Source organism: Drosophila willistoni, chromosome 3R, assembly GCF_018902025.1.
Source record: "Drosophila willistoni isolate 14030-0811.24 chromosome 3R, UCI_dwil_1.1, whole genome shotgun sequence".
Taxonomy (NCBI): domain Eukaryota; kingdom Metazoa; phylum Arthropoda; class Insecta; order Diptera; family Drosophilidae; genus Drosophila; species Drosophila willistoni.
This window is the reverse complement of record NC_061086.1, coordinates 9213802-9239495: the sequence shown is the minus strand read 5'-3', so window position 1 is coordinate 9239495 and position 25694 is coordinate 9213802. Positions and strand designations below refer to the sequence as shown.

The following is a 25694-nucleotide window of genomic DNA, read 5'->3' as shown; positions in this document are numbered from 1 at the left end:
TTCGTTGTTGGAAAACCACAGAATATTGCGCTAAAAAAACGTTTAATTAACACACTCATACACATGATATCAAAAAATATTGAAAACAACTTTTACCTATGATTTTTATCTATTTTTCTGCTTTACGTGGTTTAAACGACAGAACTGGCGAGTTTGTTGTGTGTGTGTGTGTATTTGGGACGTGTTGTATATTTTTGGGGGCGTGGTTCCAGTTAGTTGTTGTTTGGCATGTGCGCTTGGCTTGTTGACAGTGGCAATAAGGCAGCAGACAAGCAACCGCAACAACAAATATCATTTTTATGGAGCTTTAGCCAAGAAACGAAAGAAGCGATTGGAAAGTGACCAGTTACGCTCAAGAGAGCCAAGACTATGAAATGAATATACTTATACGAAAAACATTCAATGTTTCACTATATACATATATTCATAATATTTGATTAAAATGAGTTTTGCTGTTGCGGTTGCTAACTCCAACTCTGCCGATGCCGCTGCCGTTGCCGCTGCCAATGCTCTTATGACGCTGACGCACTTCAGCCTACGCATGCCGATTCGTATCGAGATCTTGGAATCAGAGACGGAATCTCCATCTCCATCACCACTTTTACTTCGGCAACAGAAAGAGAGAGTGTTTGGTTTACTCATTTGCGTTTTCAATGTTTACCGGTTTTTATTTTCTTCTTCGTTCCATCGCCAACTCATCCTCCTCCACCTTGTCTCTACTTTAGAGTAGTAGTAATAATAATAACAATAATAATATTAATATCTTCATTAAATTTAATTAACTCAACCATGTGTGCACTTCCTTCCGATCGGCTACGGCCCAAGTTTGCGATAAATAATAGTAAAAGCTTATTACATACAACTCTATTTAAAATATTATTTTTTTTCTTACATATAGTTTTAAGCGCAGTGTTTAAGTGTGTGTGTGTGCATGTGTGTGCTCAATATGAATTAAAAGCGAAGAAATAAAAATTGCATCAAAAGAAAATTACACGCCTAACGAATACGAATACGAAACAACTAATCATCTCTAATACCAAAATTGGATATATCTTCAAAAATTCAACGCCATCGAAATTTGCCAAAATGAACTTTTTCGTTATTGGCTTTCTGATCATGCAGGCAGCAAGTGAGTAAAATGCAATTTCCGTTTTTCTTTTCCATTTTTCATGTCATCATTATGGGATTTTTACACAAAAAATTTGTTTTTTAATTGCTTTTAACGGGTGTCGGTGGATTTTAATTAAATCTTAAGATTTGGGGAGACAAGCCTAGCAAAACTTGCTGGCATCAGTATGGATTAATGTCAATAAACATATTAATACTTAACGTTGTTCACTTTAAGCAATATTTACTGTACACACATGTTGTTGTAGTAGTACATGTCTTCGGAATCATTAATTTCTTTCTTACTCGAAATCAAGTTTGTGTCTTAAGTCTTTCGTTAGTTATTAAAAATTTTTATAACCGTTAACACACACATTCTTTCATTTCTCTCATTTTTGTCGTTGCTAGTGTTGTTTTTTTCTTTTTTTGGATTTTGCATTTGGCTTGTTCGTAATCTGAATAAAACTGTGTAACAAATGTTGTAACATACACACACAAACGCACACAGAGATGCCATTAGAAAGATGTTGGACTGGTTACCAAATTGTAATGTCTGTGGTCGTTCTGAATTTAGTTTCATAATTTTGCCAATTTTATCAAAGCAGCAAAAATAATGAAATTGGAATTGAAAAATTAAGATCGTGATTTGGCAAATTTATGTAACTATTTGAATGATTATAATAAATTTTGTAAAATTATGTAAATTGCTATTGTTTTCTCTCAGTAAAGTCTTTGTTTTCTTTTATTTGAATTAGCTAGCTTTATAAAATCTGTTATAATTTCGCATTTTAAAAGTTTTAGAATTTATTTTAGCTTTTCGCAGCATGGTTTGGGACTAGTTAGTCAATGCTAATGTATCCTTTGAGGGCTTAAACTGGACATTAAGATTAATGTTACTCAACTCTCGACAATTGTCTTTGTATTTCTAATTTTGAACATTTCTCTTGTTTTTTTGGTTGAGATATGATTTTTGACTCTTGCAATAACTTGACAATTTATAAATCATAGCTTAATTTTCTAAAAAAAACCAAAATATATACATACATACATAAATACTTTTGTCGATTAGAAGTTAAGATCTAATTAAAGACAAGTAAAGTCAAGTCAAAAAATAATTAAAAATTGCAATACTGTAATACAAGTATTAAATTTAATGGAATTGAGAACATCTCAAAGAGTTTTTCTTTGGTATTTATACACAATTAAGATCAAGAGAACTACTTGTCACACTGAGCACACCACAAACAAACACACAGACACATACATAGACATTTTGACTCTATGCACTATGTATTCAGATTTGTTGATAATTATTTATTCATCTCTAAAACGCTTTTGTTGCAGTTTATTGGCGCTTTTTTCCATTTATTTAGCCATGGTCTCAGTTGCTTCATTGTCTTCATTGCAAACGAGCCATGTTTTTGTGGTTTCTTGGATTGCTAATGCAACTGAAAAGAAAAAAACAAACTAGATATGGTTTTATTTTGCTTCTCTGATTAGTCATGACTTGGCATGAGTTGAAACTAATAGATATTGACTTGGCCATAGATGTGGTTGTTTTTGTTGCTGCAGAAGAAGAATTAAAGTGTTGAGGTGCTTGGCCTTTACATGGCCTTATTTATGGAGCAGGGGCTGGTGGGTTACCTATTTCGTTTATTGTTAATGGTTTTATCCAATAATTCATTTTGCATGCCAATTTCAATAAATTAATAGCGGCTAACCTTCGACTAACAATTTGCCATGTTAAGATATATAGCCAAAAAATAAAAATAAAAAGATGTAATCTCACCTCGTATATTATTTATTATGGGCATTCTATAGTTATGTACAGAATATCGGTCAAGTTCAATGAATGGACAAGTAGAGCAAGTTGTTTTTTTTCTGTCTTTGTTTTCCGATTTTGCTTTAATTGCCGTCAAATCTGCATAAGTTCAGCGAAACGAATTAGTTTTGAATATAATGACCTTGTCTGTCTATTGGAACTCGGAACTTGACTGAAATACTTTAGTTTCCGCTATGAGTAAATCGTAAACAGGATTCTCCCTAAATATTCCCAATTATTGTTTATTCCCTTTTGATGGCTAAAATTGTATTGACATGATTCATCGCAGCTATGCATGAGGTTTCAGTTATTAAGATATATCTATGGCATATGCTCGAATGCCGGCTTGTCTTTTGACCAAAGCTTTTTCTCTTTTTTCTGTTTTTTTTCATGTTGTCTTCTTTTATTGGTTTATTGCCTTTGATGGGGTCTTGGTATTGGTTTTGGTCACTTTATTGTGGTCAATGACGCAGCATCTTAGCATCATCTTGTGTCTTCTTTGTTCACATGGGCATGTGGTTTATTTTTATATAACCCACATTTTTTGGGGCTCAGCATGGGCTTTATGCAACTTCTTTTGGTCAAGAGAGCCACTTAGGAGCCCTAGGACGACATCGTAATGTGTCAACTGAGAAGTTGAAATATTGCAAATGGTCTTTTCATTTTTGCAAACAGCAATTAACAGAGTTGAAGGTGTTTGTTTTTGCTTTAGTTAGTCATTATGCTTATGGTCCTCAACCTAAGTTTGCCACATACATACATACTTACAATGTGCAACTGCAACAGTAATCATTGGCAATGGAAAGGGAGGACAAAAAAGTGCATTGTCATATGATTGAATCAGAAGAAGTAAAGGGCTCTTCAAGTGGGCAATTTGTAAAGTGAAAGGCATACAAAAAAAAGGTTGCCTTTTTATGTACCTCGCGGATATTCCCACGAGCAAGGAATGCCAAAACAAACCAGTTCTAAACTGTACCCTCATCAAATCAATTCAATTTTAAAATACACACCCAATTAACAAAATAACAATTAATCGCAACTTTAAGTTTTAGTGAAAATATTAGCTTTTTGTCGATAGAAACAGAATAGACTAGACTAATAGAATTGTTATTAAAAATACAATTCACAAAAGTTTTTTTTTGTGGTTATCACAAATCCTTTGGGGCCACAAATCCTTTGCTCGAAGATTTCTTTGTTTCCTTTTTCAGTTCATTTCAATAAGAAATTGCCAATGAACTGATAGAGATATTATCTAAATCAAATTAATACTTCTTAATGATTGATTGCTTAAGTATTAAGAAAGCATTTTGTGAGGCATTTCCTCTTACCAATTTTATCACTTAATTTACGCTTCTTCAGTTTGCTGTTTTGTTCAGCATTTTGTTTACAATTAACAATAAATTAAAATATAATTAACGCTTCGTTTGTTTGTTAATTCAGGCATCTTGACATAATACGAAAAGCCAAGATAGACGACACAATTCCAAGTGGTAAACCATCTTACACATATGAATGTACATATGATGAGGGAGACACGCAACTTGCTCACGTAAGACCTTCAAGAGGTCGAGCACACGTTGACTCCAAGAGCCCTGCCAGACCCAGATAGAGATTGAGATGATGATTATGATGATGCTGATGATGCTGCAGCATGCCATCTATGGGGACAGTTCAAGTTTTGCATTCCAATTCCACGCCTCTTCTTCTTCTGCTTCTTCTTCTTCTCTTGTTGTTGTTGTTGCCCACACATACATACGTTTAAATTGCAATTTAATACGAAACAAACGAAAATCTTGAAGTGGCTTTGTCAAATTTTTGTGATGGTTCGTCTTTTGTTGATGTGTTGCTCTGTTGTTTTTGTCTTTAGGGCCCTATCGCTCACTGTCAAGACCATCGTTCAATTAACATAATTAACTGACATGAGGAATTAACATGCAGCATTTGGAGCTGACACTTTAGACCACTGGAACTGGCAATACAGAGTACCTACACTCCCATGATACATAGCCACACTGTGTGGTGATAATAGTTTAATAGTAGATTACTTATTTACGACACCAACACCTAGAGTCTCAGTCAAGGTCAATGGCCACTAATAAAATCTAAGCAGCTAGTAAATCAGAAATGATTTGCCCACCTCCAAAAAACAATCACAGATCGCAGTCAAGGTCAAGTTTTTTAATGATTAGAAGAGAACGTAGGTTAGATAAAATTCTACGCCATGGAAAGTTGTCATATAAAACTAAAAGTGAAAGGTAGGCCTTCTTTTTTAAAGAGCCAAAAATCATAATATATATTTTATTGATCATCAAAAAGTTGTCTTTATTTTTTTTTTGCAAACAATGGAATTATGAGGGCAGAATATACTTGGTAAAAGGGAAACGCATGAACAAAAGGTTTGGCGTTTGGGTTAAGGTTTTTGAGTTTTTTCGTTGGTTTATTGTTGAGCTGCACCTCGCCTGCCTCTAGATGAAACGAAACATTTCATTTAACCGGCCACATTGATGAGATCAAAAGATGAAATACGATGAAACTGAGATGTATGAGTGAACGAACGAACGAATGAATGAATGAATGGCCTAGGCCCTAGGTAACTAAATGGTGAGTGGCCGCGGCCAAGTGTTCAACTGTCTCATAATTTATACAAGGTATTTGCATTTGGAGAAGATCATCAAATTGAATTAGCGCCACGACAAGACGAGTCACAAAACATTCCGTCGAGCAACTTTAGCAATTAATATCAATGTTTTTTTGTTTTTACTTTTGTCCGAACAGTGACCCACTTTCGCGGCACATGTGCTAAATGGGCTGGGCTAAGCCGGGTTTGGTTGCGATGAGAGGGGATGAGAGAGGAGCGGTTTGTGAAGTTAAGCGAAGGAGTAGGAGAAAGGGCGTAAACACTCTGATGCTGAAATGGAAAGTAAATGCACTACGAAAAAAATATCGCTATGCTAAAATCGAAGAAGAGATTGTGTTAAATAGCAAAGCGACTTCTTTGATTTGGTTTCTATGCCTTTAGACTATTGGATTTAAGCCAGTAACGTATAAATAATGATGCAGACTGAGCTGAACCTTACCTATATTAAACAAAATTCACCAATACTTTGGTTCTGAAAATTAGGCTTTTAAGCCAATTGTAACAGAAATTCACTTTTACATAAAGCTACATGGATTTGCATAGTTAACTCAAATTTGAATAATTTAGGCTTTTAAATGTTTGTTAAATTTTCGAAAACATCCTATTTATAATATGATATTAATATAATCTCTATTATTCAGAAAGGTACAGGATTAAATTGAAATACGCCAATAATAGATAATGACAAAGATTAATGTTTGACATATGCTGAAAAGTATTTGCCATTTACCATGACCTTCATTATAGTCCTTACCGAGAAATTGCATCAACTTTCCAACCGCAACATATTGTTGTAATTTGTGTAATTTTTTTTCTTGAAGATTTCGCCTGAATATTCTGCGATTATCATTTCTCTCTGTGCCTTTTTCTTTATTCAAAATTTACTTGAGTATATATGAGTATATTTATTTATTTAGTTTGCGGTCAATGGCTGGTTGACTCTGACTTTAAGTTTGGGGTCTTGGTCTAACTATCCCTGGATGGCACCTGCATACTTTATGGCTCATTATTTGTTCAGTTTCAATTTCTATTTGCTCAAGCGTTTGACGTTCGGCGTTCAGTGTTCGCCGTTCGTCAAGTCATAAACTCAGTCAACTCAAAATTTCATATACAGACATAGACGCAGCGAGATGATGACGGTGAAAGTGCCGCCGGCTGTGGTAGTGGCATGTGCCTGTATCTGTGTCTGTGGACTGTGACTAACTGTAGTCGAGGCAACCGTTGAGATCGTATGCCCCTCCTCCTATCCCAACCCCATCCACGTCCCATCCACAATTATTAATTTGAACAACATCCACGGCAATATGCCTTGTGATTTTGTTTTTATTGCAATATTAATGTTTAATTGTTTGCTTTCATTCATAAATTTGTCCACTTCACGTTGTCCATTTGTAGGCATAATTAAAATAACTTCTCGCCCACCAAATGCGTCTGCGTAATGCAAATTTATGTCGTTTAGGCTGTGGGTAAAAGTGCAATTAGTGACAATTGGAAAGTTTTATGATAGGAAATGATTTGCAAAATAACTTGTGCTATGATCTTAGGAGATGGTCAGACCTTGTCAAGCTAACCCCACATTAGATGTGGATTGAAGTAGTGTACCCAGCTCCATTTTCCTTGAACCGAACGACTTGTTGGCGTCAATTACTATAACTTTGGGTCTCTGACAATTAATTGTCCACATGAACAAAACACACATAATTACGAGGGATGCATTAAAAGTACCGAAATTGTAAATTATTATAAGAATTTGGCAGTTCTCGTTACAAAACTATTTGTTAATTTTGAGGGTTCATCCTGGTTATAAAGAACACAATAGATCCATAATCTATTATATGCAATATATAACCAAAAAAAAAAAAATAATTTTCGTCTAATAACTTATGTTTACTCTGTGAAAGAAATGTTTGAAATCTTAATAAGTAACTAAAATGTAAAATAATGATTTAGAACTTTGGAAACTTTAACTTCTTATTAGACAACCCTCGCATGTATGTAGATATTAATGGCTTAAATAGCTTTAAATTGGTTTAAGCTTTAAGTGTGCTCACTCCATCTGACAAGCTATAGTACATATGTACATGTATATGTAGGTATGTAGGAATATGTATGGATAAACATCAATTGTGTGAGCAGAGTCACATTTTGTAAGAATCCATTTGAAAACTAGTATTTCATGTCCCACTTGACATGCTAACAATTTAATTTGAACTCAAGACGTTGCAAATTTGGTTCACTTGACGATGTGTCTGTGTCTATGTGGCCCCAGGTCATTGTAGTTTAACTTGGCTAATAGCAAATCTAATGCATAAATACCAAGAAAACTAGTTAAAAAAATTAAATTTGTAAGTTTATACTTTGTTAACTTAAGTGCTAGAGCAATTGTGGTTAGATTTTGTAATACAAAGCATTTAATGTGCGCCCTCCCCCACCCCGCCGTCCATAAGGAAGTTACTTATTGTTAAATGTAAGGGTAACAAACAATTCCTAATGTCTTCGGTCACGGCATCTATAAAATGTTTAGATCACTTTTCAAGATGTCTATGCTCTCATTAGCTTTGTTCGTTGTTGGCACTATAAAAAATGTTTGACGATCTATGTATCTATTGGGGTCATACCTCGAGATGGGTACCTTTTGTTTTGTCAGCCTATTCAGTTACCACATCCTCCATCGGCATGTTTATCATCCCAATCTCAATCAATCAAAAAATCATCCATGTCATTTCATTCGATGCGGGGCCTTTGGTTTTTTTTAATTTTAACATTTTGCGCTGTTTTACATAAATACGTTTTGTTATTTATGCTAAAACTATTTTTGGGTAAGAGAGGTAACTGCGTTACGGTGAGAATTATGAACGGCTGCGCCCATAAATAAACCTACGCCCAGAGAAGAGGTCATCCAAAATTGGTTAATTCATCATTTTTGTACCCTTGCAGAGGAGGTTATTAAAATTTCATCATAGTTAAGTATATACCTACATACATACAAATATTATTATTAATTTGTTCAATTTTATCCCAATTTTTAGTTTACATAATTCAAATGGAAATTAAAATCACAATAAATTAAGACTTTATCTAAAAGAAAATAAAAAGTTTATTAAGAGCTAATTATTTAGCTCGAGAATTCCATAGAGAACGTCGTGATGACAATAATGAGTTTAAAGTTTTTGTTTCTATGTTAAGTAATTTAATATTAAAATAATTAGTATTATATTAACCTTCTTTTAGATCAAGTAATTGTGGTTTATATTTAAGTGGTTGCGGCTACTTTTGATAGGGAAAACAACACAGAATCTGTATCCTCCCATCCTGTCAATGATCCATAAACACATTGGAGACTCTCATCTCCGAACTGCTAATGCCCGATCTTTACTAATATTTTATTTACTCTTCTTGTATTATATTTATCTGAACCTATTCTGTGTTTGTTATTTTCTATTTTTATTATTATTATTTTATTTATAGGATTGGCTTGCGGGACTTGCGTTTTAGCGTCCGATTTTGGTTTCATAGTCGATTGTAACTTTAAAAAGTCTGGACTATTTCGTGTACGAAATTTGGGTGGCCTAAAGGCGCATTTTGGTCTAGGTAAAATAAAAAACAAAACTCTTTCTTTTCTAAAATAAAAACTATTATCTTTCATTGTCACATGTGCACACATATGTTAAGAAATTTGTAACATAAAATCGATCAAGATCAAGTTTGTATATACTAGTATATATGTACATACATACATAAAGTTAATTGAACGTGGTAATCGATGCAAACGATTAAGTAATTAATGCCAATGTCGGGTTGTAACTCGATTCAGACGTTAACTAAAGTAGAGCAAAAGCAAAGTCAATGTTTGAGCTCTTCAGCAACTTCAGTGCTATTGACCATTGACCCAAACGAGTGTTCAGAGTGTGTCTAGGCTCTGTAGACTTACAAAATAATTAGAGATCTATAGATGCAGATAGAGTCTCTGGTCATGTGAAGGGAACAACAAAGGCCATTAATTATTGGCTCATTGCTTAACCCTGGAGAGCACTTTGTTTTGCTTTGATTGATGAGGTTATTTAACCTTTTGCTTACAGGTTTCAGTTTTGGCGATGAATTGGGCTTTCCCGAATCGCTAGGCAATCTGGAGGGCGGACGTCGCCGAGCCATTAGCTATAAGAATGGAGCACCGCCCGATCAGGTGGGTGTTTTACCCTCCAGTGAACAAAAGGTAGAAATTATATCCCCACCCATCAAATTGATTATGACGATTTTCACCATTCTTTGTTATTGCAATCACAGGCCAGTCCAGCCGCCCAGCATCCCCTGCCCGAGAAACGCATCAGTTCACGCTCCACCGGACCTGTGCCCTACAATCTGCAATTGCAGCAGCTTCAGCAGGTGGCTTTGGCAGCGGCCAAGGCTCAAGCTCAAGCCCAGGCTCAAGCCCAAGCGCAGAGTCAACTCATGACCGAAGCTCGTCCATTGCCATTGGGTGTGCCGGCTTTTCGGCCAATTCCGCAAAAACAAAAGACCAATGAGCCGGCTCCAGCTGTGGCCCAAAGACGCATTGCCGTTGACTCGACGCAGCCAAGAGTCAGCGTCAATAATAAATTGATTGACTCCATAGAGAAACCAGTAAGTGTGATCATCGTAAGCTGTTGATTCTTGCCCGTTTAGGTTTTAATGATTCCCCCCACAATGCTTAGCACTCGAATCGAACTTTCCATGTCGACAATCCAGTCGTCTCTCAGCCAATAGCTGTACCTGTTTTTCAAGCCATGCCCAATTCGATTTCCCGCATTGCGAATGTGGGTAAAACAACGGCAACGTCAGTGGAACAGCCAGAACATCGTATGGTCACATCGAATCATCCGAACTATTTGCAATTCGAAGAGCCTAAATTCGATTTGAAAGATGTCACCGTCGAGGAGCTGGCAGCGGCTGCCAATGTCAGTGTGGAGACCATTAAACACGCCATTTATGTGAGGGAACAGCAATTGAAGGCAGAGCAACGAGCCACGCTGGCTGCCAAGCTGCGGGAGGAGTTTATGAGGACATCGACTGTGAGGACAACAACGACAACCACGACTACAACGACAACTACACCCAGACCACAAAAGTCTCTGGCTGAGCAGAAGGTGTCCAAGGTGAGTTTAAAACTTTAAACAACTTGGTTTTGCCTGACTGCCTCTCTTCTGATACAATCTAGGTTATGAATGCCCCTAAAGAGTATTATCCTGTCGGGTATGACAAGGATTTTGATGACAACTTCAAGTCCAAAGTCGACTTGCCGCCCACAACATTCTCCTGTGCGAAGCAAAAGCATTTCCCAGGACTCTATGCTGATACCGATCTGGGTTGCATGGTGAGAAGCCAACTGGCATTAAAGTTACGATCTTTCCCTTTATGATTCTCACTGTGAATTTCAGGTGTTCCATGTGTGTGCCATCACCGATGACGGCATGGTACGCAAGTCCTTCCTCTGCCCGGAGAACACGCTCTTCGATCAGACAATACTCAAATGCAACTGGTGGTTCTATGCCGACTGCAGCTCCAGCACCAGTGTCTACGACTCGAACATACCCATCTCGAAGAGCTATCAGCTGATGAAATCCCTTACCTATTTCTCGAAATTCAGTAATCAGAAGAAGGATCAAGATGGTGACAATGATGAAAATGCCCTCGACATAGACAGTCTACGTGAATCCATGGAGGGTGTTGTCCGCCGCATGGAGCAGAACAAGAAGGCTGAGAGCGAAGAGGTGCAACTACCGAAAGCAGATCACGAGCATGTTGTACCCGAGGTGGGAGAGCAACAGCTAACCAACTAGACTAGCCTATACATATATAGTCCCAACAACTACAAGCCCTAATGCTATCTGAGATCTAGGTTAAGTGTTTACGATCGAGCTCTTCTGGTCGAATAGCCGTTTATAGTCAAATTCTATTTGCTTAAGCCTAACGGTTGTCTATAGTGTCTATCTCGCTGTCTGGTACTATCCCCAAATACCGGTGTCATTTACTATTTGTCCTTGTTTTCCTGGAGTTTTCTCGCGTTAGCTGTAGTCTCTACTATTCTAGACACATAAGTGGATAATTCTCTAGTTAAACAATGCAAACTAATTCTAGTGGAATTCTAAGTTGTGTGCAAGTTAATGTTATGGCATATATCTATATTATTTATTTATTATACTATATTTACATTTTATTTCGTTGAAAAATAAAATAATCAATTTTTCGATTCCAATATGAACGCATAAGAATTTTCCGATAGAGAAATAGATCAATCCTCCTTGCTTTAAATGAGATTTTAAGTGATGGAATACAAATAACAAAGAATTCTTATTTTATTAATCATTTAACAAACGGTAGGTACATACAATAAATTATAGAGTTTAAAGATAAGAACTACTAGAAGTGATCTAGTGCCGTCGATGATTACGCGGCAGTGGAGCTGACTCCGCCACATTGTAATCGCTTTTATCGTGAATGTGCACGGATTCGCTGAGCTCGACATTGGCATGGAGTGCGGCATCATTGGCATTCAGCTGGGCTTCCTGGGCGGAGAGTGTGGCCTTTTCGGCAGCATCGCGTGTCTCCTCGTAGTCCAGACGAGCAGCATAGGCATGGGTTTCGGCATATTCCAATTTAGCCTTTGCCTGAGCCACCATATCAATTTGGGATGCCAGTTCAGCAGCTGCTTCGGAAGCAGCTTTTTGGGCCAGCTCAGAGGAGGATTGGGCATTGTTTAAGGCGGCAGTTAGAACACTCACATGATTAATGGCCTGCTGTGCGGCATATTGGGCTGCCTTAGCCGAACGTTTGGCCTGTTGCAATTGCGTCAACTCGTTCTCCATGGCCTTGTGGGCTTCCACACTCTGATCCTCCAGTCGTTTCAAAAGAACCTCTTTGCCCTTTAGGACTGCAACTGCAGTGCCAGCAGCCTGTGCAGCAGCCTGGGCCAGCGTGTTCTTGGCCACATAGGAAGCCTGCTTTCCGGCTGCATTTTGACTGGCCACAGCAGAGATTGCCTGATCCGCTGAACCCTTGGCTATGCTTCGCAATCCATTGTCAGAGAGGAATGTTCCACTGCCACCGCTACTGCTGTGGATAATGTAGTCAGTGCTCTCGAAACGCGATATGGGAAGCCCGGAAGGTTGAGGAGCTGCAAATTCATCATGATTTATTGCCTCAAAGGTGTAAGGAGGAATTTCGTGATCAACGATCACACTCTGGGCAGCGGCTTGAGTTGCTGGAGGTGGTGGAGGTGGTACATTAAGACGATAGTGACCATCCTTTCGCTTCACCTTGCGACCCAATGCAGTTGTTGCAGCTGCGCAAAAGGAAAAGAAAGAAAATGGCATAAATTTCCTATTAAAAACATTGCATAATAAAATAAAGGGGAAGGTGGCGGGGATCTTACCGCAAACCAGCACCAAGAGGATCAGCAGGTGCTTTATCGATGACATCTCTAGCCGGAGGATAGGAAATCAATGTTGTGTAAACAACAGGCAAACAGGAAGCAGCTTCAAGACTTGCAGGTGTGTGCTCTTTCCTAAAGCAAAATGAAATGGTGAAAACTTCAATCCTTCAATTCGACCTTTCAAATCAGGTATTATGGCCATTATGCAATCCAAATAACCGATTACCATTTGACTGTTATAACGGTTCACAATTGTTAACAATAATAAATGTTATTCGGCATTCGTATATAACTATTGCCTTCATTTGTAGTCTCGTTTATTATTATTAATTTTAGTTGCTTTTCCAGAAAGATTAATGTATGTATGTCACATTGAATTTGTTCCAGCCTGGAGGGGGGCTAACCAGTTTACTTAACAAAAGGCCGGGACAACATCACCAAGTGGATGATGGCAACATCAGATATCAAACAACAGTAATCACTCAAACTGACAGACGCAAACACTTACCACGACAAACCACAAAGCGTATCCACTGAGGACGTCCTGGCTGGAAGGCAACCGAATCGTTTCTAATATCACTGACAGTGGCAATAGCCAAAATCCAAAAAAAATTCAAAGTCGATCGACGGGTTCGCTGGAAAATGCTTTTACTTTCGCCCACAGCAGCAGCGGAAATGCAGACATCAGGCCGAAGAGTTTGTTATTTCTTTTTGTGTAAATCCGGTGGTGGACACTCGTTGGCAATTGCCAGCAGTGGCCTGGAAGAGCCATGTATTTATAAACAAAGTGGTAGTCGTCGGGTGGGTCGTGGTCATGGTCGTGTGCAATGCGATGAAAGTGCAAACCCGTTGCCCGATGTTCGTTTTGTTTATGAGTTTGCAGTGGATCGCAAATTGGTTCGCATTTAGCCACATTGAAGATCGAGTGGTGGGTCAATGCTTCCTTGCTTGGATATTGGATAATTTAGCCAACACTTTTGCGTGATGCTGGAAGCTACTCTTAATTGCCTCGACGTGGAAAATTAGGTACTTTGAATTGAATATGACAAGCGCAATAATGTTTAATGAATGTATGTACAAATACTCATGTCCACGCCTCAATTTGATGAATGGTTGCTTCCTTGAGTAATGTGTGAACATGGAAATTATGGGTGAGTTACTTCACAAAAATATGACAGTCATAATTGCATCATTGAAAAAATTAAAAATCAAACAACATTTTGTGGATTTCTCGGCATTTACTATCATCTCGCCTTGTAATTTTGTGTAAGATGAGAAATTTCAAATGCTTTTTGATTTTCAGCTGCTTAAAATTATGTTTTTAGTAGTCATTCTATTCACAATTATTTCTAAAACAGATTCTAGTAGTACATTCATACGATCATATAAGATGCAGTGTCCGCATGGTGGCCATAGACCAATATGTAAGACAGGAAGCAGTTTCTGTCGGGTCAACGAGAAATCCAGTAACATCACTTCCAAAGCAGTGCCACATCCGAAATCAGCTAACGATTCGCAGATCTGCGCTAGCAAAGAACCTGGACAACCGAAATCAGAGAAGGCAATAGGAAAAAAACAAAAGCTTCAGCAGCTAAATAATAATCTTCGTGAGACGAACAAACAGATTGAGGTATTAAAGAGATCCGTTTCCAATAGTCAATGTGCTGTGAAAACAGCCGCACGGCTAGCCCTTTCTATTAAGCATCAAAAAGAGAAGATACAATGCATGTTAAACGATGTCAAAGTAAATCTGAAGAATATGGGAGAAATGGTCGCGAACGCTCAGCAGAAAGCAGAAGAGAAACGAATCCTAAAAGATAATGCCATACGGAGGGTCAAGGAGCTCCAAGAATGCCTGCAAAGGGCCCGAAAGGACTTAGAAAAAACACAGAGTAATGCTTGTAAGGCGGGTAATGAAGCCGCTGAAGCCAAACGGCGAGTCGATATCAGACGTAGAATAATAACCAAATTAATGATTTTGGAAAAGAAAGATCCTCAAGCATTTTCACGGTTTCTGCTTAGGAGAAAAACAGTGAAATGATTGTTCTTACCTTTTAAAGGTGCATGAATTAATTTATATTTATTTAATAGTTCAAGTAAAGGAATTTGCCAAATTTGCATTTAATAAGACTTATTTTACAGGTGGTTACGCTGTTTATTAACAATTAATAACATAAATACCAAGTGCTGAAATGCTTCAAAAAGTCCAACCTCCGTGACTTAATACGTTCTTGCATGGTTTTCTCAAGAGCCAATTTTCCAATTCTTAGGTCTGAAATAGATGAATTTTTATTAAATTGGATTATAATGTGAGTTAATTAAACTTACTGCAGTTGACCGTGAACGGGACGTAAAACGTATCGGTTTCTGTTGGAGAGCTGTAAGAGGTGAGGTGGCTAAGCAAATCTTTAGATTTACTAGCATCTAGATTCCTACGCATTATCTCAAAAAACGTATACCTTCTTCTAAACCCGCTTGTTGCTCCAAACTTTGCTTTCGATGTCCATTCAAGCCTTCAGCTTGCGCTGTTGTCTGGTCGTACTGCCACCGGGAGGGGCTAGATTTAGAGGTGCAGTCCTATCGATAATACCTTCCACTTTTGCTGACTCGTTTGAATGCTCTCTAAGTGGCAGCATCAATCCGTTCTACGATAGGATGATAATTCTTTAACGGCGGACGAATGAACCGTGGATAGCTGACAAATGGGTGAGGCTATCACCCATTTGTTAGTTGTTATTTTTCTTTGGTGTAATGATAACAAATTTTGGTTAACTTGCTTATTAAAAAATCTCATTTTATACGTCTTGGCTGTGGATGCTGACATTAACGATTTTATTTGACTGTTTGGCTGGGCTTTGGGTGTATTTTGCAAGAAAACTAGCCACATTGCTGTGTTGCTTATCCTAATCACCTGGAATTAGACCTGCTGATTCCGTCCATACGATCTCCGACCACTGATTTGATCGGTGGGACATATTAAAAGACTCAAGAGTAATCATATTATAGTATAATTCTCGAAATATAAAAATATAATCCAATTCAAAGCAAGAAAATAAATGACTTCTACAATTTCTCTTAAGTTCTTAACAAAGTATAGTGAATTTCAAAAAACTCATTCTATTGCGATCACATCAATATTTTTGGTGAGTGGTTTCGCCAGTCGCTATCGCTCATCTCCAGTGTGTTCACCTCAGAATACTCTCTCTCGCTCCTACCATTGCTTTCAACTGGTCTTTTAACATTTATTGATATCGCAGCCATTTCCTCCTTATCGTCAATAACAACAATGTCTTCAATAACTATATTGAACTAACTAAGTTAAAGGTGGCTTATCTTTTTTATTATTAAATACATCGTCTGGGTTTTTTTAAGTTGACCGTTATATTTTTCACAAATATTTGTGGAATCATTAGTATCACTTTGTTTATCCAACTCAAATACATCAATTCATTCGTCTTCGTTTTCTGCCTTATTATTTTGCTTGTGCTGGAAACAGTACAATCAGCAGGTTTGTCGTCAATTTCTTTAAATGCAAATTTCTGAAAAACCGACCAACCGGCATCTCATATTTTTTAATTATCCTTACCTTTGAAGTCGACTCCCTCGCCATCAAGTTCATGTTTGGACAAGCTAAGTGGTGCATTTATGTCTCCTGTATGCTGAAAAAAGTATAAAGGTATATAAGGCTTCACTTGGATTAAATTGGATGCCATATACCACACGTCTTCACGATCACCATTTGCAAAAAGAGCTCTACAAATAATAATAGTTTAAGTTACTTAAAAGTTTTACCCGCCATTTTATAATAATTTTGGCATTAAAACACTCATCTGGAGCCAGAATACGATGGGAAAAGAACTTTCCCTCCGGATCAAGAAGTTGAGCAATCATATAAGCATAGTTTCGAGCAAATGTGTGGCTCATATAAATGGGACATGCGGTCTAAAAACACTGCTGTGCCTGGGTGCAGGCGTGTGTGATACCACGGTGATTACGGGCCATAGAGTTGAAAATGATAGATTCCTTTAATATTATCCGGTACGGAATCGTTTGTAGTACCGTCGTTTGACGGTCTGGTCAAGATCAACAAGCGGAATTCCTGGAAGAGCAGAAGATAGTTTACAAAATGATAAATAGTAGGGAAATACAGTTACTTATCTTTTTTCCGAGATGTCAATTGAGCGCTTTGCAGAAATAGGCAAACTTTGTTGAATATATCATTCCATAGAGCAGTTTTACATTGTAACCCCGAAGAACTCCTTTAACCGACGATTGTATGGCAGATATAAAAGACTCACCTGTTGTTTCTTCTCTATACTTTCTCCTTAACTATATTAACTATAACTATATTTACTCTACTTAAATCTAAACTCTTATACTAAGTCTAAAATCTATATAAATTATTAAAAAAACAGTCTTTTCCATTGACTGTATCACATTCAATAAAAAAATAATAAAAATTATGAAATAATAAAAAAATAATAAAATAATACAATAACAAGTGCTAAAACTTAAACCTTACACCGCTATGGGTGGCTCTGGGTAACTTCCTCCTGCAATTGGAAAACAAATGTAAATTTCATATGGAATTCAAATTAAATTTCGTACTAACCTGTGTGAACGCCAAGGAATCTGCGAATCTTAGATCTGGGCTATTTGCCAGCGCCACTGCCATCGTCCTGGCGGGTGGAGTTCCCTCGGGCATTGGAGGATACGCAGCAAATCAGTTGAGTCGGCCACCTCCTGTGACCCGACCCGAATGCCACAGGTTTCTGTAGCACTGGATTCAGTACCACAGATTCCAGTGGCTCTGAATCCACTGCCAGGACCGATCGCATTGGTTCCGCTTTCGACTTCCGCTACTGTTGAATAAAAAAAGGGATTTAAAAAATTTGAAAGCAAAAAAAAGCATATTTACTTACCGCAATCATATGGATTGCGTCTCTGGTGGCCAATCTGCTGAATCACAGATTTGACGCCACCCTCCACAACGCCAAGCAGTAAGTCCAAGACATTTGCTGTCTGAAAAAAATAAAAAAAAATTGTATACAATTGAACTTAGAAATAATTGAAACTCTTAAAATGTTTATTTCATTTTATTTCTTTGTATATTATTATTTTCTTTCTTTTATTTTTTTGCACAAAAACAATTACTCTTAAATGCTAACAGAAATACTAATTCTAACACCCCATCTAATATTAAATTAAAATCGCTTACATTTCTAATTTTTTCTAAAGTAAAGTATTCCCTAACAGCAATTAAAACTAATTTCCCAAACACTTTTAACTTATAATTAGAAATATTACATAGCAACATGCTCCTACTGTTGCCCAAGGATCCAAACTTCTTATTCGAAGTATGGATCCTTTGGGCAACAGTTGTTAAGGACTCCTTCTCCTTTGTATAAAACTCTTTTAGGTCCGCTGGAACACCGAAATCGCAAGCTTCTATTAGTGCGAGGTTTTCGATGTCCAGCGGCCTGGAGTATATGTGACACAATGTGTCATCCATGTGCCCGTCATGCTTGAGCATTACATCTTGGAAATGATTGTAATCCCAAACAAATGGGACTTTTCCCTTACTATCTAGGAAATGTTTTCGCACTTTTACATTAATTGGATTGCCATCAATAACAAAGCAAACCAAATTAGTGGATATGTGTGCTTCCTTAATAAACTTGAGTAATTTATTTATTAGTCCTATGATAGTTTCCGCGCCCACAAACTCGACCTTCGTAGATACGAGGTTGCAGTATATAATGCTCCTCTTGGAGCCATCGAGCGCCACGGCCATCATAGTGAGCAGTGTATCCCTGGTCCTTGCTTTTTTAGATGCTTTCGCAGTACCATTTCCAGGATTGATTTGAATCTGTAATTCGAAATAATGTTTTTGTATTTTTGTTTAGCTTGTGCGAGTGTGTTAAACCTACCAATGGGGGCAAAAACAGCTCACCAATGCTTATAAAAAAAGCCTGGTTTAAAAACTCCCCAAGCGAATTGAAATTTTCCAATATTCTCTCCTTCACATTGTCCTTAAATTTATTTTGGTAGTCTTCGAATTCCAAAATTCCCTCCTGAATTTTGGACTCCCCAATTCTTTCCAAAACTGCAATTTCAGCAGGTGTTACATTCAATTTTAGGCTTGCCATTTTTGGTTTATGTTTTAATTGTGCTTTTTCTTTTATTTAATAGTATGTAAAATTAAATTTTCTTCCATCACTATTCAGCAATGCGGCGATAAACAATAACATATCGATTGAAGAAAATATCGATATATCGATAGACTTGCAGCTCAGCTTTCCAGTACTGCGCAATTTTGTTTGTATTCCAGCACGCCGATAGTGTTGTTAAACGACTCTCGTTTAAGAAAAAAAAAAATAGTTAGAACGAAAAAAATATAAATTTTCTGGAAAAAAACCTTTTTAAGAGGAAAATAAACCAATATTTATATTAAATATGGCGAACAAAATGGGCCAGGCCGAGGACCTGTCAAATGTAGAGTTTGAGACCAGCGAAGATGTGGAAGTTATTCCCACGTTTAATGCCATGAATCTCAAGGAGGAGCTGCTACGCGGCATCTATGCGTACGGTATGTAGCTCTTACCTTGGTTTTTAAGTATTATTTGGCCATGCTTATAACCTAACCAAATCCTGTGTTTGTAGGATTTGAGAAACCCTCGGCTATCCAACAGCGCAGCATAAAGCCAATTGTAAAAGGACGCGATGTGATTGCCCAGGCTCAGTCGGGTACGGGAAAAACGGCCACATTTTCCATTTCCATATTGCAGAGTCTGGACACTACTTTGAGAGAGACGCAAGTCTTGTGCTTATCCCCAACCCGTGAATTGGCTGTACAAATTCAAAAGGTTATTCTTGCCTTGGGCGATATGATGAATGTTCAATGCCATGTGTGCATTGGTGGAACGAATTTGGGTGAGGATATCCGCAAACTGGACTACGGTCAACATATTGTGAGTGGAACACCAGGTCGTGTGTTCGATATGATTAAACGACGTGTATTACGCACAAGGTGAGTTTAGAAAAAAAAGGGAGTGTGTATAATGCTTGATTAAAAAATTTTGACCTATAGGGCAATTAAAATGCTGGTCCTTGACGAAGCCGATGAGATGCTAAACAAGGGGTTCAAGGAACAAATCTACGATGTATATCGGTATTTGCCACCAGCCACACAGGTGGTGCTGATCTCCGCCACCTTACCGCATGAAATACTAGAAATGACTTCGAAATTTATGACAGATCCCATTCGCATATTGGTCAAACGGTAAGCACAAATTTGTAATAGTCTAATCACTGGAAATTTATCTTTACCTTTATGTTGTTCTTTACAGTGATGAGTTGACACTGGAAGGCATCAAACAGTTTTTCGTAGCCGTCGAGCGGGAAGAATGGAAATTTGACACGCTTTGCGATCTCTATGACACCCTGACCATTACGCAGGCAGTAATATTTTGCAATACCAAACGTAAGGTCGACTGGCTGACAGAGAAAATGCGAGAGGCAAATTTCACGGTTAGCTCTATGCACGGAGACATGCCCCAAAAGGAGCGTGATGAGATTATGAAGGAATTCCGTGCTGGGCAGTCCCGTGTCTTAATCACTACCGATGTGTGGGCTCGTGGTATTGATGTTCAGCAAGTTTCTCTCGTCATCAACTATGATCTGCCCAACAATCGTGAATTGTATATTCATCGTATTGGTCGTTCAGGACGTTTTGGACGCAAAGGTGTGGCCATTAACTTTGTCAAATCGGATGATATACGCATCTTGCGCGATATTGAGCAATATTATTCAACGCAAATTGACGAGATGCCCATGAATGTGGCTGATTTGATTTAAAACAGAGAACAAACCCCAAACAGAGCAGTTTTACTTGAAACTTTTCTTAGCATTAAGTTTAACAATCCGTAAAAGAAATGAAATGAATACACATTTATACACAACCCAAATATGTATAATAATAATAAAAAAAAAAATAACAAACTTAAGAATTTAACTAAAAAAAAGCCAATTGGTTTTCCAGAGATTTGATTAAAAAATTTGAGAGCCAACATAAAAATTAGAATGATTGAAAGTTAATTTAATTTATGTTCCCTTCGTCTAATAATGCATTTGTATGGCATGAAGTTGCAATTTATGTGCTCCATGAGGTACTTTTCTTATAACCGTTTCCAACGATTAAATTAGTTCTATCCAAACTTAATATCTAAAAATACATTGAAGTCATTCTATATATACACACATAGTAAAGACATTAAAATTAATAGCTCTAACTACAGACTTTGGTCTAATGTGACTTCGCTTATTTTTGTTGCTCAATGTTAACCGGTTAAGCTTGTTTCAGATCGCCTTCAGCTCATTACCTCCGTATTCTGAGATAGTGGCATATAAGTCGAAGTCAAAGATGCATTCTGATGCTGATTTTTGTTGTCCTTGGACTTTAGCAGGGTGCCTAGAACGATGCCAAGGAAAAGAATGAGACCCACTTGATGATTGGAGAAGAATTTCTTGGCACAGTCACTGGGGTTGTCAATATTGAGTGAGTAGATCTGTTAAAAACGAAAATGAAGATTATAATTAGCCACCCCAACGTTAAGAACGACATCGAATTGAATACTTACTTGCTGCACAAGATGAGCTCCGACTATGCCAACCGCTGCATAGTAAGGCAAAGTCTGATCACATGCCATACCTGCCGCTGAGAGTCCCGTGAGCATGGCCGCCGTGAATCCTGATAGCCAAACTTTGGTGTTCTCGCCAAATCTTAAAGCCGTTGACTTAACTCCGATCTGTAAGTCATCCAGTTTATCCTGATGGGCATAGATGGTATCATAGACGATTGTCCAACATACACCCGATAAATAGAGAGGCAGGCAAGCGGCTAAATTAACACTGCCTTGGGTGGCACACCATCCTAGTAGTGCGCCCCAATTGAAGGCCATACCCAGAACCAATTGTGGCCAGTAGGTGACCCTCTTCATTAGAGGGTAGGTAATAACGAGACCCAGTGAACTGGCACCCAGCAAAATGGACTCCCAATTCAGCTGCACAAGCACCAACAAGCCCAAACTAAGTTGGGCTGAAAGAAAAACTATGGCATCGAATTGACTAATTTTTCCAGAGGCCAATGGCCGAGATCGAGTTCGTTCTACTTTGGCATCTATATCTTTGTCCCAAAGATCGTTTATAGTGCAGCCGGCTCCACGCATAATTAATGCTCCAGTGGCAAACAAACCCAACATCGTAAGATCCGGCCAACAGCCGGCATTGGCACTCAAACCTATGCTCCAGGCACAGGGCCAGAACAGCAAATAAGTGCCAATAGGTCGATCGATTCTCATCAGTTGTGCATATGGCTTTGTGGCGTCGGTTAGTTGACCCACCAGGGATTTCGGCAAGGCATTTGTACTTCCATGTCGCAACTGGCTCTGGAGTAAAAGTTGTGGAAGCTTGTCTTGCCTCTCCCGGTGGTCACGGATTGGAAATCCCATTAGAACACGCGATGTAACCGGCTCAGCTGTTGTTTTAGCAAGCAGCATGTGTTTTGTTGTTGTTGCTTTGATTGTCGCATAAGAGTTAAGGAAATGTTTCCCACTCTGAAGTCGCAGATGCCGTAATGTATACATTGCTATGATGAATTTGTGTGCCGGGGTTCCTTATACACGCATTAAATTACACAATCAATAAACTAAATAAGCTAAAGAAATTCGAACTTCTAATTGGCAAGAATTTTTTAAGAATCTCCTAGTGTTGTTAAACACTATTAGACAAAAATGCCAAAAATACCACATTTTCTCTTTGTGCCCCAAAACTATGCAACATTATTTACGAGCGGCTTTTAGTATTTTTCAGTTATAAAGTTGAGTTGGATTATCATTATGGATTTGTTTTATGGAAATTGCCGTGTAAATAAACCTTATTGTTTTAATATTCAATATATTTTTAAATTTTTTTTAAAGAATTCCATTTGAAATTAAAAAAAAAAAACAATAAATACTTTTGTCGAAGTTATAAATACTCAACATTCCTGATTCGGGATTTATCTAATTAACGAGTGTTAAAACTAAATTTATAGAAAGTCTGTATATTCAATTTGATATCCCGAAATTCGTTTTACATTCCTAACAGATTTTAACGTATATTTTCTTTCTCCAATCGACTAAACAAATATAAAAAGCTTTTAACGCTTCCATTACCGTAAGGTTGGTTCCCCTTTTTGCGCTCGTTACCAATTTTTCGAATTTGGCACACGTCTACAAGAATGTCCGTAAATTTTGCACACGGCCGTAATGGTTTTTGCACACGACCCATCAACATAAAACGGCATTCGGGGTCCCAGTTAGAAATAAACTCCAACAAAGCCAAGTGGGCCTAAGACAGACAAGCGGCAAATACGTTGGCTAACGGTTGCCAGCCTAGCACTAAAATACTTATATTTATGTATGAACTAAAGTAAATGCACTTGGTATGGTCATATCAGGTGGTCAATAAAAAATTGAAATGGAATAATTCAGAATTTTCCAATGTATGTACACTAACAACTAATATTCAATCAATTGTTTGTGATAATCTTAATACTAATAAATTAATATAGACTCAAGTTGTTAATGCTATTAACAATTTCATAAATCAAACGTTAGTTAGATTGAGATGAAAACATATCCAATATATAGGACTAACTCTAAGAGATCTTTAACAGATTATTGAACTAAATTTTAAAAATTCCCATCTGATCGTGACAGATGTAGGTAAATATTGTTTGTATTCTCTCCCGAGCTATCTATCGTTTTGTATTTGTACACATGTACCTACACATACATATGTATATATCTCTGCGTATATATTGTAGCTCGGTATGCTGATAACACACATTTAACATTTCTCAGAGATAAGCAGACCGCTGGCCTCCCCGACTGGGATTAGGTAGCATTATTTTTCTTTAAAAAACACCACACAAACATTGGGTTAAAGCAGTTGTCGTTTCGCTCTCAACAGCTAAGCAAGTGTCGTTCAACCGTAAAGATATAAAACTCTGCTTAAACTCGGCTTAAATTGAATTAATTAAATTCAAATTAAACAGTATGGATCATAATCATGGATCGGATACATCAACTACCTCATGTCATTCCATGTCTATGTCGGTGAGTTACGAAATATAGAAATTTTGAACCAGTTTAACCACTAGCACCCAGTACCTGTTACTATTGTGGTTTGTAACCTACATACATACATGCAAGCCAAACAGAGGCGTAGCAAAGAGGGATTTGTGATAACTTTCTTGTGAAAGAGCTCTTTGTTTAAAGAAACAATGTAATGTAATGAAAGGTCAAGACGAGTTCATCTTTTGTTTTTGGAGTGGGCCCTCAAAACCCCTTGACCGATTAAGATTGAAGTAAGCTCCGCCACTGCCTACGTATACAGAGTATTTGTATTCATACAATAGTGTACATATGTCCATACATACCTATATAACATTTAAGAGATTCAATTTAAATTATTTGTAGTCTCTCCTAAATTGCTCGTTTTTCAATTCTCTCAGTTGGTCGCTCTTTAGTCTGTTGTATTTGTTAATTCATTTGATTTGGAAAAGCAAACAAAAAGCCAAACAAATACAGGGTGTTTCATTGTGAGAGGAATTCAGTATCTTAACAGGCTTACTTTTTAAGCTTAAGGAATTACTTGACTAAATAAATGAATTTGAACAAGTCACAAGATCTAGTCAATTCAGTTATTTATACAAGTGCATATCAGTTATTTTGTTTATTTTGTCACTTCTCTACAAGATTTTCCCATTTGTTGCCTGTCCCTTTACAGTTCCATGCCGGCTATACCGAGATCATATTGTGGAATGGTTGGACCACTAAAACTGTAGCCGAATTTGTGCTGTCTGCCATAGCCATTTTTGTGGTATCCTTTCTGTACGAGGCTTTGAAATTTTTACGCCAGAACCTAATGCGGATTGAGGCCCGCAAGTTGGCCCAACGCCTGGCCGAGGATCAGCGGCGAAAGAACAATGTCAGCGATTGCGGCGGCTGTTCGGACACTCCACTGGCCGATCCCAGAGAGAAGACCTATTGGCAACAATTGGTGGAATACTCACACATTGTCCAATCCTTACTTAATCTGCTGCAAATCATTGTCTCCTATCTGCTGATGTTGATCTTCATGACCTACAACTATTGGCTCTGCTTGGCTGTGGTTTTAGGTCTGGGAGTGGGTTACTTCTTCTTCGGTTGGAACAAGAAGGATGCCCAAGAGAGTGAATGTTGTCCTTAGTAGAGTTAAATGTATATTTTGTTGCTTGTTTTTTGTTTTTAATGTTGTATTTTATTACAGAGTTATGTTGGCCATTTTACCAAATAGTAATTAATGCAAAAAAAACAAAAAAAAAATACATTTTAACTTAAATACTTACAATTTTATTTGATAGTTATACTTGATTACATATTTACTTATGTATATAGCATAAATTAGTCAACTAGTTTACTTAGTGAGCAAAATGTACAAATAATTATGAGAAGAAGGATCCTAAATATATGTATGTGTATATTTTGGATAGATTTATATATATAGATAGATTTATAGTATTTTTTACATGTAACATACCATAACAGACTCAATACTTTCCATTTTTACAAAACTCAAAAAGAAATTATGAAAAATATATAAATGTTTTTATACGTTTTTGTTTAATTTAATAT

The 25694-nt window shown here is 37.4% G+C and overlaps 6 protein-coding genes across 6 annotated transcripts; 3 read left to right on the top strand and 3 right to left on the bottom strand.

Moving 5' to 3' along the window:
• The first annotated feature begins 1086 nt into the window (after positions 1-1086).
• Positions 1087-11711, top strand: LOC6650125. Its single transcript, XM_015176627.3, has 7 exons — positions 1087-1129; positions 9036-9158; positions 9647-9780; positions 9852-10187; positions 10259-10699; positions 10762-10917; positions 10982-11711. The coding sequence occupies exons 1-7, from the start codon at positions 1087-1089 to the stop codon at positions 11381-11383; spliced, it is 1635 nt and encodes a 544-aa protein (XP_015032113.1). The 3' UTR covers positions 11384-11711.
• Positions 11712-11974: 263 nt separating this feature from the next.
• Positions 11975-13021, bottom strand: LOC6650124. The gene is made up of 2 exons (XM_002073358.1): positions 12976-13021; positions 11975-12885 (listed from the first exon to the last, which is right to left on the bottom strand). The coding sequence occupies exons 1-2, from the start codon at positions 13019-13021 to the stop codon at positions 11975-11977; spliced, it is 957 nt and encodes a 318-aa protein (XP_002073394.1).
• A 5081-nt stretch (positions 13022-18102) lies between these two features.
• LOC111519498 lies at positions 18103-19151 on the bottom strand. Its single transcript, XM_023180693.2, has 2 exons — positions 18906-19151; positions 18103-18844 (listed from the first exon to the last, which is right to left on the bottom strand). The coding sequence occupies exons 1-2, from the start codon at positions 19122-19124 to the stop codon at positions 18104-18106; spliced, it is 960 nt and encodes a 319-aa protein (XP_023036461.2). The 5' UTR covers positions 19125-19151; the 3' UTR covers position 18103.
• Positions 19152-19319: 168 nt separating this feature from the next.
• On the top strand, positions 19320-21271 carry LOC6650121 (eukaryotic initiation factor 4A-III). Its single transcript, XM_002073355.4, has 4 exons — positions 19320-19564; positions 19639-20005; positions 20066-20257; positions 20325-21271. The coding sequence occupies exons 1-4, from the start codon at positions 19432-19434 to the stop codon at positions 20830-20832; spliced, it is 1200 nt and encodes a 399-aa protein (XP_002073391.2). The 5' UTR covers positions 19320-19431; the 3' UTR covers positions 20833-21271.
• Positions 21207-22748, bottom strand: LOC6650120 (4-hydroxybenzoate polyprenyltransferase, mitochondrial). The gene is made up of 2 exons (XM_002073354.4): positions 21615-22748; positions 21207-21542 (listed from the first exon to the last, which is right to left on the bottom strand). The coding sequence occupies exons 1-2, from the start codon at positions 22617-22619 to the stop codon at positions 21345-21347; spliced, it is 1203 nt and encodes a 400-aa protein (XP_002073390.1). The 5' UTR covers positions 22620-22748; the 3' UTR covers positions 21207-21344.
• Positions 22749-23970: 1222 nt separating this feature from the next.
• On the top strand, positions 23971-25671 carry LOC6650119 (high affinity copper uptake protein 1). The gene is made up of 2 exons (XM_002073353.4): positions 23971-24134; positions 24808-25671. Exons 1-2 carry the CDS (start codon positions 24075-24077, stop codon positions 25267-25269), a joined length of 522 nt encoding a protein of 173 aa, XP_002073389.1. The 5' UTR covers positions 23971-24074; the 3' UTR covers positions 25270-25671.
• The last annotated feature ends 23 nt before the right edge of the window (positions 25672-25694 follow it).

What these genes read in the sequence shown, in the direction of transcription:
- LOC111519498 (XM_023180693.2), bottom strand. Translation starts at nt 19,124, where the DNA reads ATGGCAAGCCTAAAATTGAATGTAACACCTGCTGAAATTGCAGTTTTG. An exon ending in AGCTGTTTTTGCCCCCATTG is followed by an intron (nt 18,845 to 18,905) that starts GTAGGTTTAACA and finishes TTCGAATTACAG; the next exon opens with ATTCAAATCAATCCTGGAAA.
- LOC6650125 (XM_015176627.3), top strand. Translation starts at nt 1,087, where the DNA reads ATGAACTTTTTCGTTATTGGCTTTCTGATCATGCAGGCAGCAA. An exon ending in TCTGATCATGCAGGCAGCAA is followed by an intron (nt 1,130 to 9,035) that starts GTGAGTAAAATG and finishes TTTTATTTATAG; the next exon opens with GATTGGCTTGCGGGACTTGC. An exon ending in ATACCGATCTGGGTTGCATG is followed by an intron (nt 10,918 to 10,981) that starts GTGAGAAGCCAA and finishes TGTGAATTTCAG; the next exon opens with GTGTTCCATGTGTGTGCCAT.
- LOC6650119 (XM_002073353.4), top strand. Translation starts at nt 24,075, where the DNA reads ATGGATCATAATCATGGATCGGATACATCAACTACCTCATGTCATTCC. An exon ending in GTCATTCCATGTCTATGTCG is followed by an intron (nt 24,135 to 24,807) that starts GTGAGTTACGAA and finishes GTCCCTTTACAG; the next exon opens with TTCCATGCCGGCTATACCGA.
- LOC6650120 (XM_002073354.4), bottom strand. Translation starts at nt 22,619, where the DNA reads ATGTATACATTACGGCATCTGCGACTTCAGAGTGGGAAACATTTCCTT. An exon ending in GAGCTCATCTTGTGCAGCAA is followed by an intron (nt 21,543 to 21,614) that starts GTAAGTATTCAA and finishes CGTTTTTAACAG; the next exon opens with ATCTACTCACTCAATATTGA.
- LOC6650124 (XM_002073358.1), bottom strand. Translation starts at nt 13,021, where the DNA reads ATGTCATCGATAAAGCACCTGCTGATCCTCTTGGTGCTGGTTTGCG. An exon ending in CCTCTTGGTGCTGGTTTGCG is followed by an intron (nt 12,886 to 12,975) that starts GTAAGATCCCCG and finishes CCTTTTGCGCAG; the next exon opens with CTGCAACAACTGCATTGGGT.
- LOC6650121 (XM_002073355.4), top strand. Translation starts at nt 19,432, where the DNA reads ATGGCGAACAAAATGGGCCAGGCCGAGGACCTGTCAAATGTAGAGTTT. An exon ending in ACGCGGCATCTATGCGTACG is followed by an intron (nt 19,565 to 19,638) that starts GTATGTAGCTCT and finishes CTGTGTTTGTAG; the next exon opens with GATTTGAGAAACCCTCGGCT. An exon ending in CGACGTGTATTACGCACAAG is followed by an intron (nt 20,006 to 20,065) that starts GTGAGTTTAGAA and finishes TTTGACCTATAG; the next exon opens with GGCAATTAAAATGCTGGTCC.